This window comes from Lotus japonicus, chromosome 1, assembly GCF_012489685.1.
Source record: "Lotus japonicus ecotype B-129 chromosome 1, LjGifu_v1.2".
Classification (NCBI taxonomy): domain Eukaryota; kingdom Viridiplantae; phylum Streptophyta; class Magnoliopsida; order Fabales; family Fabaceae; genus Lotus; species Lotus japonicus.
In genome coordinates, this window is record NC_080041.1 from 130,039,007 (window position 1) to 130,058,864 (window position 19,858).

Below are 19,858 nucleotides of genomic sequence, written 5' to 3' on the forward strand. Positions count from 1 at the left end.
ATAATTTTTTTTAAAACACATATCAATTGATCTCATTACATATTTTCTTAATAAGAACAATTGTCTTACGAGACTACCCAACTTGATAAGCGTGAGTGTATTATCCAACTTGATTTGAATCAATTTGGGCTAAATAACTTAATTAAACACTTATCTCATAAGTTTTGTTAACCGTTTATTGTTTGTCAGTTGTCACCAATCGATGTTCCTTATCGTTTTCTTCACTTTGATTTTTGCTTTTCATCTCTCTTCACATACTCTATGCTCAGAGTGTTAGTCAAGTAGTCTAAATAGTTACCAATCAATGGCTAAGAGAAGGGAACAACCTGCTGCTCAATTCCAAAATCCCACCAAACAGATCACAAGACACAATCATAAGACGTCGTTGTGTGCAAAATACAATTTCAACAAAGACAAAAACACAAAACGCTAATATTATTCCATGAAGAAATTCACAATGTTAAAAAAAGGAAGATCACATGTTACATGGATGAGAGAAACCACAGCGCTCAAATTCAAGCATCTCCGACGCTTTCTTCACCGCCGTCGTCGGCAGCAGCAGGAGGGGGAGGAACGTCGTCGTCGGGGTCACGGGTCGGGTCAGATTTGTCGATGGATTCACGGGTCTTGCTAAGGAAGGGCTTGAGAGCGAGTTCAATCGCGAGCCACGCGAAGGCTAGGGCTCCAACCACCACCACTGCTTCTTTTCCTTTTCCCATCGTCGCTCTTCTGTTATCTGCCATTTGTGCAGCGCTCTCTCAATTTATGCAGATTGTGTGTAAACCCACCACCACACTTTCCCAAACCTTAGCTCCTATTTCTATTCAGGACAAAAGTTTCGGGCAACATGAAGTTGACCCCTTGCGCATTCTGCACTTTACACCTAATGGCTAATAGTAACCCATTGCATCAAATAAGTGTTTGTTTAAGTTTTCTCATCTACCAAAAAACCAAAAACAAAACTATTGTTTTTTCCTGTTTCAAAGCAAGATATTCCCTTAGGATTCCATGGGCATAACATCCCACCTCATGGCGGTTAACATCGCAGCCCCTTGAGGACTTTGTGTTATAAGAAAATAAAGTTGCGCCCTCACTAGCAGCAATTGCTTTTGGCGTAGTGGTAAACGTTTGATCTAATATCGAATATGATCAATACAAATGATTAAGCTCTGTTTATCACATATTTAACACAATGAAAGATCTTTTCATACTAGACGTTTTTTGATTCAAACTTTTAGTATTGATATACAATCAACCATAAAATACATCAAATTTTATGAAATAAACTTATAAATAATTTGAATAACTAAAAGAATGAAATTAATTTAATTTTTCAAATATTCTAGTTCATTTGTAACACTACTACAATACTTGAGGACTAGATCTTGGATGGAGGTGACGCAGCTTCAGGATCGCTAAAGGCGAGTTCCAAATTAGGGAAACCCAATTAGAGGGCCTCATGGCAGAAGGAGTATTTGGCGGCCGGATACAACTAAAGCCTTTTATGGCAATCATGTGGAGGATCATGTGCTGCCAGAGAACTTGGCGACCTCATGCCCACTCAAGAATTCATTCGTTCATGGGCAACACTTAGTGTCAACTGAACTTAACACAAACATTTAACCAAAACCATCAATCGACCCAAAAATAAAAGAAAAAAGAAAAACACAAGCAACACTGTGACCAAGGGCAATGATCATTAATTCCTAAGTCTCTTTAGCTTATCCCACAAACCACACATGTAGGCAGTTTCTTTCTGATCAGAGATAGTAGGCATTATCTGGAAGGAAATATACACTACAACTTCAAAGCACTGGTGTAAGAAAATAGCGACATTAGTAAAGTCAACATGACTACTTAACAATAACACTCCTTCAATGTCTTTAAAATCCTCCCATAGAACTTCCCTACATTAAAGGGAGTAAGGTAAAGCCAAATTCCAAAAATTGTAACAAGCAAATTAACGGCCACCACGACCTCGGCCGCGTCCACGTCCACGCCCCCGTCCTCGTCCCAAAGGCTTCCCTGTAATTAAAATTAAAAACTATGAAAATCAGAAATCCACAGATATAAACAGCCCAAACATAATGGATCAGTATGACAAATATTGACAGTCAAATAATATACAGTACCCCCAGCAGTTGGCTTCTTAGGTTTGACCCTAGGGGTCTCTTCAACCAGTAAAGTCTCAAGATTCAAGCTGTCAGGAAGGATATAATAACGAATGTTGTTGCCCCTTACACTGAGATGATCCAAAGTAACTGGATTTTTCCCTTTCAGGGTTAGTTTAACTGTTTTCAAATGTGTATTCATACTGATATCAACACCTGCAGTATAGAAAGTCCAAGGATCAGTACAGCTAATGATTCAAAACACATCCCATCCAACGAATTAGAAGGCTTTGAGATACTAAATGGCAAGCTCTTCAGACATGAGCTAATATGTATTAACTAGTTAAAGACAAGGAAATTCCTTCGAGCTCAATTTGACTGTGTAGGGATAATAGTAGCAATATGTTGCCCAACAACAACAATAATACAATGATTCATTATTCTCATTAACCACGTCAACTTTCAAGTGTCCACTAATTAAACACTACATAAAATATTGTGATTGTTATTTATTCATGATGCTAGGGCCACCTACCCTACGAACAATCTAAATTTTAATACAACCAAACACAACAGATGTAATAACATTCGAGTTTTTCTTACTGTGACCACATCAAACTATATCCAGATTATTGTTCCAAAGCAAATTTCACAAAACAGGGTGGATGGGGTTTAATTGGAATTCTGCAATTCTGCCATGTTGTCCTAGGTAAAATGTAAGGCTAAATTGGGGCTTGTAATCTGTATCATAGAACGGAACAGGCATTAAGGACAGGCTTCGAAACGATGCAGATGCTGTATGGGAATTATAAACTACATAAGTTTTATAAAGCACACTTGTGCAAATGGCTAGGAGGTATATTACTGCCATATAGTAAAATGGCAAAGATTTTCCGCCCAAGTAAAATGTCAGAAAAGAAACAACGCCTTACTATTCCAAGTCTAGAGTTTCAACAGTAATTAGTACTACTTTACTACAAACATCATAAAAAAATCTTATTAAGGAGAAAAGAGGGACAGCACAAACAATGGGAGAGCAAGACATTGTTTCAAATTTCAAAACCAAAGAAGACAAGGAATATCGCATTCCATATGTAAGGTATGACCATGAAGGAACCAAGAAGCAGTACAATGCAGGAAAGATTTTCAATCTTTCTATCATGTCAAAGATAGCAGCTCTATTCAAAAGACCTAGAGCAGAACACCAAAAGAAAGCCAGAAAAAAAATCTATCCTATATCAAGTTTAGCTACAAAGAGATATTTCGAACATTATTAATCTATTAAGAAGATAACCAGGAATTACTAATTAGCTATTCACCTGGACAAGACAGAAAGTTGCTAACATAGGAATAACAAGTAAAGAACTCATACACTAAATGTGGAAATCTCGTGGAAAGCTGCAAATAAGTCAAAGGGAGAAATAGAAAAGGATGTCAATCCTTATCATTCTGTACAAGACTTTGTAAGTGGTACAAGATTATGACCTTTTTTTCCTGGGATGGAGATAAGTGATTGTTGATTATGATAAACCTACCTTGGTCAGCAGCACACACTTGATATCATATTTCACTCACATATGTGAATTTATTAAAATTCAATCCATCTAAATATTAGTGAGTTGGGTAAATAGCTTAACTAAGTGTTTATGGCAATAAATAAGCACTTCTCACACAAAAGCTTGTTTATAAGCTTATTTAAGTAAGCTCCAAAATGCTTATATTATATGTATGTATATTTTATAAGCTCTTGTACATAAACTAATCTGATAAGCTTATCAAAATAAGCTCAAAAGAGCTTATAGATAAGTGAAAGGTCATAAGCTATTGTCACAAGCTTAACCCAAAACATGCCTAATTGCTTATACTATAATATGACATTAAGTAAGCTCTTCCAAATGCACCTTATACACAGTGTTGTTAATTGCGGATCGTGGAAAATAGCGGAAAGCCAAAAATCCGCTATTTCAAGCCCTCATAGCGGAAAATAGCGGTGAGCCCTTAGAGCGCTACCCTCTGCCATACATAGCACCACAAGCATAACTACAGGCATTTAAGGTAGAATGTGCAAAGGCAATTCAAACTAGCAAAATCTGCCCCCTGCTTCTCCTTTTTCTACCCAATCACATCAATGAAAATTGAAATCCATATAGCAGAGGCATAATATGAGATCTGACAAGCATCCCTTCATATGAAACTAGTATGAGCAATCTCGTCATTTTAATGCTATGCACAAGAAAAAATACATAATTTTCAAGTGCAGATTTTAAAATTCTAGGGTAACATTTAGAGTGTGCTGACAAAAATTACTCTAGGCTTAACAATTGGAAATCCAGTGAGCACATCGAATTCTAAATACTATGAAGCTAAACCCTAAAATGTTCAAACGCCGAGAAAGCCTAGGGTTTAAGAAGAACAGCAACGAAGTGAGAACACAATCTAAAAAGTGAATGAAGAGTACCTGTAATGGTGCCATGGACAATAGTCCCGTTCTTAAGCTCGATGGAAACAGTTTCGTTGTTCAACTTCATGAGAAACCTGTTCGAACAAAGCATTTAGTTGAAAAAGAAAGCGGAGAAATAATGGAAACGACGGAGAGAGAGAGGAGTAGACGGTGGAGGAGGTGATACCTGACGAGCTTCATGGTGGCGGAGAAGAGGAGAAGACGAGAAACACTGTCGCAGAGGAAACTCGCTTATCGCTCGCTGCTCAGGGCCAACTCCAAATGACAGTGGCGTTTATAGTACAAGGTCGAGGTGCAAGCTAAAATTTAGTAAAACCCTAAAAATTATTTGTGCTAACATGAGCACCCATTTATTTCCATCCATAACAAAAGTTTTGTTTATATTGTTTATCTACACATAAATGTTTTTTTTATTAAGGTGGCTCATATTCGATAGTTACGAGATTAATTTCATCGAGTCTTTGAAATTATATTAAGTGAGTAAGTTTTTTCTAATAATTTTTTCCTCATACACACCTAGAAGTGGAAATGTGTCAGGCTAGGTCAGGTTTTGTGCAATCCAAACCTGACTTGCATTTTGATTTCGCGGCTTAAGTCTGACAAGTGGTCGGTCATAAGCCAAATTTCAAGGCATTATCTTATTTTTTAGACGATCTCAACTGATCTGCTAGTATGTTTGTAAGTCTACTTAACAGAAAAAATTCCCTCTTGACGAGCTAGCGGCCCAACAATGTAAGACCCAAGTTTTAAGCTTATGTTAAGTGAATAAATTTCTTATTCACGATTAGGGTTGATGTATTGAGAAGGGAAACCTGAACAAGAGTTTATTTCATGAAATAAATTTATGAAGGAGAAAGTTCAGGAAAAGACTAATCTTCCACCCTTGGAACACTATAGGAATAAAATTTCAAAAAATCTTCCACCCTTGGAACACTGTAGGATTTTATTCCAAAAATTTTCAGAGAGATGTTAGAACTTCTCTTATTCCATATATAACAATCGTTTCGAGGCGAAACTCTAGGATCTACGAACGTCCGATTCCAATCATCGGAAGTTTGCCGAAAACGAAACCCTGGTATTTCAAAACCCTAGAATCACCCGACAATGAAGACTTTTTCTATTAAGAGCTTCAAATGAAGATTCTACACGCGTACACCCATTTCTCTTGATGATTTCAATCTTTCTTCAGAAGGAAGTTTTCTATTCCGACATTCGATGCAAAAAGTAACTTATCGGGTAAAATAGTTTTACACCGACTTTGCATTAGCCACCTAAAATACAAGGAAACCTCTTTTGAGTTTTGGATTTATGTTGCCAAAACCTATCTTAGAATTCACGGAGAATGAAGCCGGAAAAATCAAATTCGCGAAACTTTCATTTTCCCGCGTTTTTCCAACCTCTATATATAGCCAAGAAATGAGAAAATATCACAAATCTCCACCATTTTCTCTCCAAAACTTGCGAGCTTCACCAAGAGGAAGAGGTATAAGAGTTTTTGTTCATTCCTTGCTTGATCGTTGATCCAACAGTTGCTACTTCAAGGTACCGAGGTATAGTCGCTAATCCTTACCTCTGATCGTCATTTCCATAGCTTTTCTCTGGGTATTTCTGTGCTCATAGTTTTGAGGTTTTTGCAAAAATATCCTGAATATCTCATTTTTTATTCTAAACATCTTCCCTACATTCTTCTGAGTATGTTTAGCTAATAATACTCCGCCGATTCTCGAAAAACTACCGTTGAGTTTCAATTCTGGTGAAAATACCCATTATGGGGTAAAGCTTCGTCCTTTGGGCTGAAAACTATCGCCTTAGCTTAGTGCTAGTAGGATTAGTTGTCATAAACGTCGTTGGTGACGTCCCCATCCAATTTGTTTTTCGAAATTTCAGTTTTGAATTTCTGAGCTAAAAATCATAACCAAAATACCCCTGCGACAGTTTTTGATCCGATAATTTTTTCGAGTTTAGAATACCCTTAGTTACGGCTAATGATAGCATAGGAACCAAGTTTGATCGAAGAAAAATCGAACCCTACAATTACCAAAAGTGGCCGAGCACTCTAAGGGGGAGGGAGAAAAATTCCTTTTTCGAAAACTTGTCCTTTCGCGCTAGATTATCGTACCTCGGAGTATGTACTACTTCGTGTAACCTTAGTAAGTATTGATAGCTTAGTTTCCGATAGATTCTGATAGTATTTCTGTGGTTTTGCTCTAAAGGTGATTTTGAGGAATTCCCAGAGGAGCAAGGTTTTGACTGTGAAGAAGTGTTAGAAGATCATCCTGGAGAATCTTCAGGTGAGGGCTACTCACTGAATCTTTAGTTAATGCTTAGGTGTCGATGCTTTCGACATTGATTTACTGTTTATGCACTTGTTTGTGTTTGATTGGAAAAATGTTTTCTGAGGCTTCGGCTGACAACGTAGATGATTCATCTACTACTATGTTTTTGAGATTGTCTTACATGCTATGTGCTATGTGGGTAATCTAGGATGTGTGGTGCATGCTTTATATGCTAAGTGCTACGTGTTTATTCTGAGATGTGTTGTTATATGACATGTTTGATGACTGTGATGATTTAACTATGTCTTGCACTCATATCTGGGATTCTGAGGAGTGAGAATAGCGGGCAGGTCATGCCGATTTTATTTTGAGAGTTTTGAGAAAGTTCGATAGGACGAATGAGATTCGGGCCTTGTTATGGTTATGATGGATCGAGACATTCTCTGGAGTCATTTGGGATTTGGAGATCCCGGGAACTTCTAAGATTCGCGATAAGATTAAAAGGATATTATTTTGTAAAGAAAACTCATAAGACATTAAACAACCTCTAAATCTTCAAATAATGATAATAAACTCGAAAGGAAGTTTGGGATGCAAATCTTAGTTTTTGGAAAACGAGAAGTGTCGTCGGATCCAAGTGTTGAGAAAGTTGAGAAGTTTTGAGTATGTTGATACTCTTGTGCTGTTGGAGCAGTGGTGTTGTTGGGCTATCCGGGGGATAAGTCCGGGAAATTGATAGTTTCCGAGTATGTGATACTCTTTGCTCGTTGAGCAGTTGTGACCATCGGATGGAGATGTGTCGGATGATTTGGAGATCATCATGAGTTATGTGTTGTTGTAGAGATGTGTCTTTTGTCGCAGAATCGACTGTTACCTTAGGGTAAGCTTTTAGAGACATTAATTTAGCTAGAACACGTGGCGACGTGTCGAGTGAGATTCGGAGACGTTGTTTGACTAATCATCCTGCATTCATGCAACATTAATGAGGTATTAACACAGGATGTACTCTAGACCTCGTCGGTTTCCAAAATGGTCATAAGACCCGGAATGCCGTGTAAGAGCGTTTGTAGACGTCTCTTGTAGCAGACTGAAATGGCAGACCTACGGGTTACGGCTGATCTGACTACCGTTGTTGTTGGAGTAAGAGGCACGCGGGCCGAAATGGTCCCACCGTGGCTGGTGTTAGGGCTGATCCGTTTGATGTCCATCCCTTTCCGGAATGCATTTGGTTAACTGGGTTAACCATCATATCATTTCATGCAACATGCATACTGACTTAGTTGCTGAGTGTGATTGCTACTTGTTAATCCTACTTGGAACATGTTAAGTGTTATTATTGTCGTTTATGTTCTTTGTGGAATATGCAACCCTAGGATGTTATCCCTAGCTATAAGCCTAAGTGGCTATTCTCTTATCTGTATCTATTGGTGATATTAATTATATAATTCTTTGGAGTTGACCCTCGCGTCTTCTGTGTGTGCTTTGGCGGACTACGCCATTTGTCAGATGTCTTTGGCGGGCTAGTTCATGATGGTTCACCCTTCGGGGGAAACTAGTGTTGAGATGCTGGAACAGGAGCGCATCGCGGTCGCGAGAGGAGGACGGATGGTGTACATAGACTAGGTCGTTCTGGATTTCGAATTCGGACGACGATCATGCTAGCATGTAGGTTTTAGTGCTGGTGTGAGCTCCTCGAGATGGGATTAGTGTAGGAGTAGAGTTTTAGCTCTGACCGTTATGTTTTATGTTGGGAACAGGGTAGTTTCCCGCCGATAGCTTTTTGTGTGGTTTCTTTACGGGAATCACAGAGAGTTGGTTGGACTTAGGAGGTCTTTTCAGGCCAATGGGTCAGCTTATTCTCAGTTTTGAGGGATGGTGTTGCGGACACTTACCTTTTTCTTTTGGATTGTACCTTTTGCCTTCGGGCGTTACACTTTTCTACTTCCCGTCACTGGAGGTTTACTCGTGACGTGGTTAGCTACTGACAGCGGGGGCTGTAATATATATTTTGTTTTAGTTCTGCTATCTCTCGCATTTGCGTTTATTTATTTTAGTCTTGTTTATATTATCGAAAAAAAAATTCACGTTTTTCCGCATTAAGTTTATTTTTGGTTACTAAAGTAACGCCACCGAAATCGGGGTGTTACAAACAAGGTATTTTTTTGTAGATAATGAAAATAAGAAACAACAACAAAATAGACAGGGAAAACATACTAGCCTAACTCCCTCAACTGAACAACCTCAGTTGGAGGGGCATCCCAAGTGGTCAAGCTCCATTTCTCCTTCAAGCCTAGCTTAGCAAGTAAATCAACAACCATATTGTAGGCTCATGCTGAACTACAATCTCCCACTCATTCCGTAAAGACACATGATCTTAGTAAGAAGGGATGTACAAGAGAGAAGATTCACTAACTGTTGAGAGATGACGCTTTGGGTCACATTTAAGTAGTTTGATTCGCAGACGACTCGCTTAAAACCTCATTGCCACGCGAGTTCGAGGCCTATTACCACCCCAAAAGCTTCGCCATATGAGCATCACCACTGCCCTTGAAGCTTGAAAACTCATGGGGCCACCGCCCTCGCTCATCTCGAAGGACAAGGCGATACTCGATTGCAGCTCCCATCTACATTCAATTTAACCCAACCCGCTTCAGGAGCAGCCCAAGAAGAATTGTGAGTTGAACCATAATGCATTCCTTCAAGCATGGAGAAAGAGTCTCATAAGTCTGCAGCAAAATTTCTCAACACCGTCTCAATCCGCCAAGCATCACCATCGAGAATCATATTATTCCGCCAACACCAAATCCAACAAGCTAATTAGCCTTTATACGTGTCATTGCATTTTCATTTATTTATGTTATTAATAAAAATAATATTACATAAACATATAAACATCTTTTTTATTATAAAATGAGTCCAACATTTTTAGTTAATCAAACTTTTTAAATAGCTTAAACTTGACATTTTCAATATATAAGGCAGGTATTTGACGAGTTGGGTCATCTGACACACTTCCATCTATATATATATACAGCATTTAAAGATCGAATACTATCATTTATATTGGACTTTATTGATATACAGAAGTAACTGTTCACCTTCAGTTTGAGACATATCCTCGAAAAAATGATAAGATATGCAATAATGAGAATTTAAATCATCTTATTATAGTCATATCATGAAGGTGCACACCATCATTTTCCAATGTAAAAACTAAAAAGAGAAGTAAATAGTGATAAGAAAAGATTTTAAAAGTTTAAAACTCTAGAATGAATAAATAAACCAAAAGACTAAAAAAAGAGAGGGTAAAACAAGGGGGCGTTATGTCGGTTCCTTGAACAGGATATGTTTGGTGGCGCAGAATAGAACTCAGATCTTCTTCCCACTTGAAACACAAAACTAATCGATTCTTCTTCTTCTTCTTCTTCTTCTTCTTCTTCTCTATCGCTTCCTTCGTCAAAAACCAAAACCCTAATCCCATTTTTCACCACCTCACTCTCATTCTCCTCTTCATCAATCCATAGCTCCTGCTATTGGCTATCAACGCATGGTAGATTCTCTTTCTCACAACCACAAATTCGAATTCGATATACTTTTTGTTGTTCGCAGCTTAATTCTAGTTCGAGCAAGCATCGCGATTCATAACTTAGTAGGAGAAATCAACACTGGATGAAAAAAAGTTATCTGACCTTTTTCACTGTTGAATCAAAGACAATGCGTTTTCTCAGTTTTTTTTTTTTGGGATTTTTATTGATAGCTGCCATGTGTCGTATAGTGTGGCACTTTCAAAAACTGATACAAATCATGGGCACATGAAAAACTTCACTATACTAAGTTTTTGAATTATCTGTTATCATTGAAGTAATGATGCAGCTCAATGATGTTTTGTGTGGTTTTCTTTGTGGGAATCTGCTTGGCTGTGTTAAAGCATGCAAAACTGGTTGATATATTCATGAAATTGTTTCCGGGGTGGTGAATTTGATCAATGAACTTCACTATGTACAAGTATGTGTAGTTTTAGGGTGTGCGTTTTGCTTGTTTTCGGATACACAAGTGTTTGGTCACTTAAATTTTGCTATCTTCAGTTAATTATTGTTCAACTCATTTTACTCAAAACAATCTTATGTTATGCATTGCATGTCATTGGATTATTGACGACTCTTGTTATTTTTGTTAAAAGATAACTCTTGTGCTGTTTCTGACTTTGAGTTCCTTCCTTATCCATCAGGATATTGACGATACACGCAGAGGTTTGAAAAGGAAGCCGCCAGATATGGATCGTGGTCATGAACATGGATCTTACAATATGAATTCTAGACCTTATGATAGGAACATGCCTCCTGATGGTGTGTCATGTTTGTCTGTTTTTTATTTTATTGTTTAATACAGTCGAAGATTTAGTTTTTAAATATTGAAGTTTACTTCGTCTGTTTCGATATTGTATTTTAATCTCATTGTATGGTAAGAAAGTCCTGTATTCCTTTTGGAATTTAACGATATAAACATAGTAGTCAATCGCGGATCGCGGCCTGTCGCGGATGACTGCCAAAAATGAAATCCCATACAAGGGAAGGCTGCTATTGGCTGTGAATAGCGGGATTTCTCGGCCACGATCCTGTCGCGGCAGGGGTCCACTACCACTATCGCGCGCTATCGATAACTATGTATACAAATTACGGAATGTCCATAAATAAGTGAAGCTATGAGTTGCCTTTGTCATTGGAGGCTTTTTTTGTCCCCTGCGCATATTAGTCTTATGTGAAGATGATTGTGCATGTTCACTGTCTCGAATGTTCTATATGAGTGACTTATTCTGTTGGACAGTTAACTAAATGCTGTAGGAATCGGGGCATATTGTATGGTTCATAGCCTTTATTATAAATTATACTTTATATTTTAGATGTTATTAGTCTCCTTGGAATTTTTTAATTTGATTTCATCCTTTGATATTTTTATTGCAAGTCCTTATTGCGTGAAGATGACATATTTCTTCAATTAATCATTTCCTTTACATGCTTATTCAAATGTTTAAATCTCTATTTTACTGCTCTTCATGCTCGTAATGACGTTACTATAATTATGCTGGGCTTTTCATTTTTTCAGCCTTTCATGTTTAGTGAATCCTATATTGCAGGTTGGTTAGACTGCCCAGCACAAGGGCAAGAACTAGGATGCATAATTCCTTCAAAGGTTCCACTTGGTGAATCCTTCAATGATTATGTCTCGAGTAAAAAATATACTCCCAAGCAAGCAATTCTTCAACCGAGAGTCTTAGGTAGAGAAGTAAGTATACCAAATGCACAGTAACCATCAATTTACTCTGTTAAACATGTTCTACTTTGGTAAGCTAAGTACATGTCATAAAGGTACATTTTGGATATGCGCAGCAGCAGAAGCTGTTGTTATCATTATTTTAGGGAGATGATGGTTTCTTGAATCTTTTGATGTGATTACCATCTTTCTATGTGATTGATCTTGAGTTCAGTAAAAAACTGTCAAACATTTTTCTCATTTTTATTACTTCACAACATTTAAGTTTTGAAATTAACACGAATTTGGTGTTCCTAAGGTCTTTCTTGACAAAACTTGCCTTGATTGTCTGTTTATAATAAGAGTAAAAAGACTTAAGAGCAGGAAGAATGAAGGTGATAAGTATTTATATTTCATTTTTTAAGAGTAAATACAGAAAGGGCTGAATTTGCAACATAGTGAGGCTTCTACATGTTTAATCTATTATGTCAATATATATAGCCAAGATTGACGGAATCAAAAAATAAATTTAAGCAATTGAAGAGTATTTTTCATTTTTTTTTTAATCTGACTGACATCATGTTCCATGCATAACAAACATGTCTGAATTCTTGTTGGCTTTTCAGTCTTATGTAGATTTTTGTTGCACCCAGCATCATAGTACTTGACTCTAAAAATTTCGCAGCTTGGTTTGGTGATTGATCTGACAAATACTACTCGTTACTATCCAGTATCTGATTGGACAAAAGAAGGGATTAGGCATGTCAAGGTAGCATATGATCTTTCATGGTCTTGTTTATGGAGTTTTACTTGCTACTGAATTTATATTTTTGACTTGCTCCTGGCAGATAAGATGTAAAGGAAAAGATTCTGTACCTGATGAAGAATCTGTAAAAATGTTTTGCGATGAGGTAGCTTCCATTTATAGTATTCATAGGTTTCAAAAAATTCAGTTCATAGACATTACTTTTAATCATTCTTTTGATCAATGCTCACAACTTGATTGTCAAATATTTTATAGTTTTTCTTGTTTAATTCCTTGGAATGGTGGTATGGTTCCTCATATCTCACTTGAGGATTTATGATTTATACTTGTAAGACATTGTTTTCAGGTTCTGGATTTTGGCTCCCAAAGAACAAACACAAAGAAATATATACTTGTACACTGCACACATGGGTTTAATCGTACAGGATATATGATTATTCATTTTCTTGTGCGTACGGAGTCAATTTCTGTCACCGAGGTGAGGGAAAATCATAAGACTGTTTATAGTTTTGTTTACAACACCCGCCTCACTCTAATAATTGATGTGTTGTGCATATTTATGTTTAATATCTTCCAGGCAATAAAAAAATTTGCTCGGGCACGTCACCCAGGAATTTATAAGCCGGATTATATTGACGCCCTATATGTGTTTTATCATGAAAAGAAGCCTGAAGATCTTATTTGTCCACAAACTCCAGAATGGAAGTCTGATCCTAATTTTCATGGTCTGGATGTCCCAACTGTAGACAATCACAGAGACGCTCTACAGCAGGTAAATGCACCTTCTTCTCGGCATAGTTTGTTTAGCTTCTTAGAGGATATGGTTTCCAGTGCTTCCACTGCACTGGTTGATATGCTTACTTGGATGGATGCTTGGAAACTAAACTTCATTTAGCAGTTCAGTTTAAACCTTTGGGGCTTAAACTTCTTGGTTACCTTTACTTCTGTTGGTATTTACTTGAGTGTTTTGTTCAACACATCTATGACTTTTTATTGTTAATTATGAATGTCACCACTCATCAATTTTGAGTTTTTTTTTTATCATTTTTGAGCATTTACATATGTATATAGTATAAATTATATAAACTGTGTAAAAATTTCAGCACCGTGGCCATCCCGCTAGATGTTATACTGCTATAGCATTGGGGTTGGTCGCTACACCTAGGGATGGCAATGGCTAGGGTCTGGGTAGGGTACTATAGTACCCGTCCCCGTACCCGCGTTTTCAAAATATACCCGTACCCGTCCCCGTCCCCATATCCGCGTGGGTAGCAATTTGAATGCCCATCCCCGTAGCCTCTGGGTACCTATATGCCCGTACCCATACCCATTACCCGCAATTTAGTTAACGGAAATGCAATTTTTATTCTCTAACATAAAATAATATAACTACTATTATAAAATAAAGAGCATAAATTTAAAATACAAAAGACTATTCAAGTATTTTAATAACTAAAATCATTCATTTTTAAAAGAGTATGTTAGAATTTTTTTTTTTGTTATAGTAAGTTAGAAAGTTTGAAAATTTAACTAAGTTTGTTGATATATATACTTTCAAGTGTGTATACATATAATAAAAATAATTAATAAAGTGTGTGTGGGTATGGGGCGGGTTGGGTACTATAGTACCCATACCCGCACCCGTACCCACTAATTTTTGCGGGTAATCACCCATACCCAACCTCATACCCATCTTGCGGGTTTTTACCCTACCCATTGTGGGTAATTTTACCCATTGCCATTACACTATCTGGGATTGCAACACTGAGTTGGGAAGCCCTATGCCGTACAAACCTCACACCAGACTCCAGTACTTTTAATGTGTGACTCAAGTCTCATATCTTGCAATTGGATCCTATAAGTCCGCCAGTAGATTTGTATTGTTATTTTTCGGCAAGCATTGGCCTGTAAATAGGATTGGTTACGCTCTTTGCATCCTTCTGGCTTTTTAGATGTGACTTACATACTGATCACTGAAATTTTTATTTGCTTTGATCCAGAATTTTGAACTTCAGATGATCTCTCATCACTGAACAAGATTTTGGCATGACAACAGAGGAAATTCTCTGTGGAGTTATAGAAAATTGTTACAGAAAATAATTGTACTTTATTTTGTCATTCGCCACATCGGTAATGACCTTATTGTGTGAACATGTTGTCTTTTTGTGTGACTTGTATTCTGATATGGAGTTTTGTGATTTGCTGGCTAGGAGATTAATATGGGGTTACATTACTATTGAATTACTTTCATCATATCACTTTCATTTTTTAAGTTAGTGCTGTATGTTGAAATTTTGGAAATTCTTTGAAACCTTTGCTGTTTGTTATGCTTTATGGAGTTTGCTTATGACTGATTTGATATTTTAGGAGAATATTATGAGGAATGAAGTGTTGAAAAATGATGATGCTTTGGGAGATCCCGTCGCTTCACACCAGCTGCGTGGAATGCAAGAACTTTGTTATCAACTGCTCAAGTTGGGCCCAGGGGTAGGTTTCTGAACTGGTTTAGTTTGTTGAATTCCGTATATTTATCTTGGGTATGACTTGAACTCGGCATATTTTGGATAGACAAGTATGGGATGAAGAGATGCTGTCATATCATTGGAGTGACTGAACCATCCTCGTATTTTTTCTTGCATATGACTCAAATTTTATCCCATGTTGCTTTTATTTACCCTTATTTTCCGTTGTCCAGCTTAAACAATTGTTTTGTTATCTTCGGGCCAAAGCTAATAGTTTACATTTTTAATTTATGAATACCTTTTTTTAGTTTATTAATAATCTAATTATAATACCATCACTTTCATATAGAGCCTTCTCTCTAATCTCTATTTACAAAAGATAGAGATTATGATAATTTAATAAGAATGTTGTCAGATCAGAGAAATCATCATGCAGATTGGTGGTTGGTTGCAAAAAAAATCATGTGAATTTTGACATTGTAAAATAATGAGTACTCTTGTAAACTGTCAACTGATACAAGACCCCTCGAATGCATAATTTTGTATTTGTCTCGCCAACTTTATGAAATGTATTAAAAATTCTTATATATCTTTAGTTATAGGACACATTAATGGAGTTTATTTTACCAGCAACAAATGAATGGAGCGAAATGCTAGAAGATAATTTTGGCTTCTGTCTTTCATGTGTGAACTACTAATGTCGTGTCATTATGATGTTCAGCTAATGAATTATTTAAACGTATTTTTCTGGTTGCTTTACTGAGGTTGGCAAGCTTGGCTTAGTTGTGTATATGGGTTAAATTGATTTTTGGCTTCCTTTATCTGGCTTTTAGAGTCTATTATTTCATTGAATTATTTCTTATCCTTTGCTTCTGTGTTTCTCTATATCCTTTCTCTAATATCATTTCTTATATAAATATTACAAAAATAATGCGATGCATATTTAGGTTATGAAGATTTATTAACGCATCTTGATAAAATCCAGAACTAAACTTGAAGCTAAATAATTATTTGATTTAGAAATATTAGTTTTTTTGTATATAGATTTGTATTTTGAATTGATTACATATGTCATACAAAGCTAATATTATCTCTTTTCAGGGAAGAGGAGGACGTTTACAGTTTCCTGGATCGCACCCTGTTTCTCTGAACAGGTCCAATCTTAGCATATTTGGTCATTTTGATTCTATAGCATTGGGAATTATATGTAGTTTCTGGATGGGCTTGGATATTTTACTAAGAGATGGTCATCGCTTTTTTTTTTTCTTTCTCTTTAGCCTAAAGAAGCAATAATACCTAGAATGTGTTCTTTTGTCAACTTGCTTTTAACTATTTGATTTTGAATGTGCTTCATTATTCATTGGAAAAGATCAGCGTTGCTGTTCATAAATTTGGTTTAGCACTATCTTTTAGAAGTTTCTATATGAAAATGTCATTGGTCAAACTTCTTTTAGCATAAGAATTGATTTTAAATATTTGTTTTTGCCAATCTTCTACTTCGGTTTTGTCAATTGATGTTGGATCAATTTTTTTTGCAGGGACAATCTGCAACTGTTAAGACAACGATATTATTATGCAACGTGGAAAGCTGATGGGACCCGATATATGATGTTGATTACTGGAGATGGATGTTATCTGATTGACAGAAAATTTCTTTTCCGAAGGATCAATATGCGGTTTCCTTGCAGATACTCAAACGGGGTATATATGTTTATTCTGTTTACTTATGTTTCCAAGTGAGTTTTATATGTCTGGATATCAGGAAGATTAAAAGCTTCTTCAATTTCAGTTTATATTATCTATTGTGCAAATGTTGATGTTTTAAAATCACAAAATCTTGAAGGGTACACCGGAAAGGAATCACCACTACACATTACTTGATGGGGAGATGATTATTGACATCGATCCACACACCCAGAAGCAAGAGAGAAGATACCTCATTTATGATTTGATTGCAATCAATCAAGTCTCTTTGACAGAGGTACCCATTGCTTGACAAATGTAGCATCAAAATGTTACTGAGATCTTTGTTGATGTATTGCACATTTTCTTGGCAGACTGTTGACCTGACCATTTTGGTCTAATGCATGCAGCTTCCATTCTATGAAAGGTGGAAATTGCTGGAGAAAGAAGTTATTGAACCTCGCAACATGGAACGTGAGGGCCTTTCCAAGAGCTTAGATCCTTATTATAGATATGACTTGGAACCATTTAGTGTATGTATAAATGATATCTGTTCTATTTTCAGAAACATTTTTCATTAGGATTAGCTATTTGTTCATATTTTTGTATTTTTGTTTTAGGTGAGAAGGAAGGGTTTTTGGTTACTATCTACTGTGTCAAAGCTCCTTCATAATTTCATTCCGCAACTGTCCCATTCTTCAGATGGTCTTGTATTCCAGGTAATAATTAGTAACTCTAGAAGACTGAACCTCCTAAATTGAGCTTTGGATGCATAGGATAGTTGAGTTAATGAACACTTTACTTTTAGGAAGCACCGGGTCTTCAGGGATGCTGTACTGATTTGATGAGCAGTCCAATTTTTTAGTTGTTCTTTTTTCAAAATCTCAGCCAATATTACTATTGACTGTTGAGAAACCTAAATACCTTGTGGTTTGCAAAATACTGACTGACTGCAAACATACTGTCAAAATTATGCATGGATGCTGTCTGGTTTATCGACTTGTTCCATTGTTATTGATGTTGGATTCTATCAGGGTTGGGATGATCCATATGTCCCTCGCACACATGAAGGTCTTCTGAAGTGGAAATACCCTGAGATGAACTCTGTTGATTTCCAATGTGAGGTTGTATAAGTACTTCTCATCCAGTTCAGAAATTGAAATAGTTCATGTGGTAGTGCTAACTTCCTCTCTGTGCTACAATCTGAGCATGTTGATGATGTCTTTGTTGACAGCTATCAGCCAGTGGCCGTCCCCTTCTTTTTCTGTTTGAGCGTGGAAAGAAGAAATTAATGGAAGGGACTGATGTTGTTTTTAAAGGTTGTAGACCTTTATCATTATATTTGAACATTATAATGTTTTAATGCTATTTCATTATTATTTTTAAGTAAGAAGATGACTGATATTAGATTATATGGCCCCAACTTTTGGCCTTACAGGAATTGCCTTTTGTAGTCAATGGAGTATGTCTATAAGCTATAGTATAATTCTGGTTATTTAACTGAATTTTATATCTGTAAAAATCAAACCGTAATGTTTTAATAAAAAGATCATTTTTAATGATTTTCAGATGCATCAGATATTTCATCCTATTCAGGGAGGATCATTGAGTGCTACTTGGATCCTGTGAAGCATCATTGGGTCTGTATGCGGATCAGAATCGACAAAGCAACTCCAAATGATATCAATACCTATAGAAAGGTTATTCTTGTTATCTTTTTCTATTTGTCTGTGTTTTGTTTAACTTGCTCATGTGAAAACCCTTGCAAATTTTTTGATACAGGTATTGCGAAGCATTAAGGATAACATCACAGAAGAGGTCTTGTTGAATGAAATTAGTCAGATCATTCGCCTACCCTTATATGCAGACAGAATACAAAGAGATATCAAGGCTCACCAACATTCACGGCGCAAGTGAGTTGCTATGAAAAAGCTAAGCATGTCCAATAGTTAATTTGAAGAGCCAGCAAGAGTTTCTAAATGAAGTGCAAGCAGAGCTGTACAGATTTTTCGTTCCCAAAGTTATTATTTGTACTATGCCATGGCCTGCATTTATCCCTCACATACCTCAGTGAAGAGGTTTAGGCTCAATGAATTGTGTTGGGCTAATAAGTTTTGGGTCGCTGTTGTATTGTATATTAGCAATTTTGCCTATTTCCTTTAATTTTTTCCCCATTCTGTTTTGGGTCATTTTTTCCTCATGAATTCATAAGTTCATTTTGGAATAAACTCCACTCAAACGGCTTTGATAGGATTGTACCAAAAGAAAAATAGGACTTTGATAGGACACTGTAATAGAAGGTTTCCTTTTATTGGTAGACAGCTACTCATTTTCTGGCTTTTATTTTTGCGCAACCAGTAAGGTATTGGAGATTCGATTACATTGACCCAATGGCGGATATACTTGAAATCTGAACTGTCTGATCTTAATCAAATAACTCAGATTTTTTAACTCTGAATTTAGGATTCTTGTGACTGCAGGAAATTCAATCCGGTGGTTGATCCCAATGAATCAACTCTTGTTTTTCATAGCCATAGGTCTTTGGGAATCAGCAATGACAAATTTTAAATCTCAACATGTAATTGAAGTTGAAGCTCCTTATCACACTTCCTTCTGGATTTGTTTTAGGTTTTTTTTTTGTCGTAACTGTTTTCAGTCTAAACTTGACATTCTTGCATTGTGGCTGTTAGTTGAATCTCTTGTCTATTTGTTACAATCCATTGACTCGTCCAAGGCAACTTGCATATGATATGCAATCGGACTAAGTCCAATCAATTACTCTCGGTTGAGTGTAGTTCTTCAGATATGGTGGTGAGGATGGTCACGATGATTATATTTCATGCTTGTAG

General features: G+C 36.6%; 3 protein-coding genes across 4 annotated transcripts; 1 reads left to right on the forward strand and 2 right to left on the reverse strand.

The window, feature by feature from the left end:
- Window positions 1–418: 418 nt before the first annotated feature.
- On the reverse strand, window positions 419–867 carry LOC130730726 (outer envelope membrane protein 7). Its single transcript, XM_057582803.1, has one exon. The coding sequence runs from the start codon at window positions 741–743 to the stop codon at window positions 516–518; it is 228 nt and encodes a 75-aa protein (XP_057438786.1). The 5' UTR covers window positions 744–867; the 3' UTR covers window positions 419–515.
- Window positions 868–1,680: 813 nt separating this feature from the next.
- LOC130730725 (small nuclear ribonucleoprotein SmD1b) lies at window positions 1,681–4,897 on the reverse strand. Of its 2 annotated transcripts, XM_057582802.1 has the most exons (4): window positions 4,739–4,897; window positions 4,570–4,646; window positions 2,133–2,327; window positions 1,681–2,025 (listed from the first exon to the last, which is right to left on the reverse strand). In XM_057582802.1, the coding sequence occupies exons 1-4, from the start codon at window positions 4,750–4,752 to the stop codon at window positions 1,961–1,963; spliced, it is 351 nt and encodes a 116-aa protein (XP_057438785.1). In that variant the 5' UTR covers window positions 4,753–4,897; the 3' UTR covers window positions 1,681–1,960. The 2 variants fall into 2 exon arrangements, with proteins under 2 accessions (XP_057438785.1, XP_057438784.1); XM_057582801.1 differs by lacking the exon at window positions 4,739–4,897 and having other exon boundaries at window positions 4,570–4,663.
- Window positions 4,898–10,170: 5,273 nt separating this feature from the next.
- On the forward strand, window positions 10,171–19,352 carry LOC130730727 (uncharacterized). Its single transcript, XM_057582804.1, has 17 exons — window positions 10,171–10,398; window positions 11,077–11,194; window positions 11,983–12,131; window positions 12,784–12,867; window positions 12,947–13,009; window positions 13,211–13,342; window positions 13,442–13,636; window positions 15,232–15,351; window positions 16,428–16,480; window positions 16,865–17,027; window positions 17,170–17,307; window positions 17,420–17,542; window positions 17,630–17,728; window positions 18,044–18,133; window positions 18,244–18,328; window positions 18,579–18,709; window positions 18,792–19,352. The coding sequence occupies exons 1-17, from the start codon at window positions 10,396–10,398 to the stop codon at window positions 18,924–18,926; spliced, it is 1,881 nt and encodes a 626-aa protein (XP_057438787.1). The 5' UTR covers window positions 10,171–10,395; the 3' UTR covers window positions 18,927–19,352.
- The last annotated feature ends 506 nt before the right edge of the window (window positions 19,353–19,858 follow it).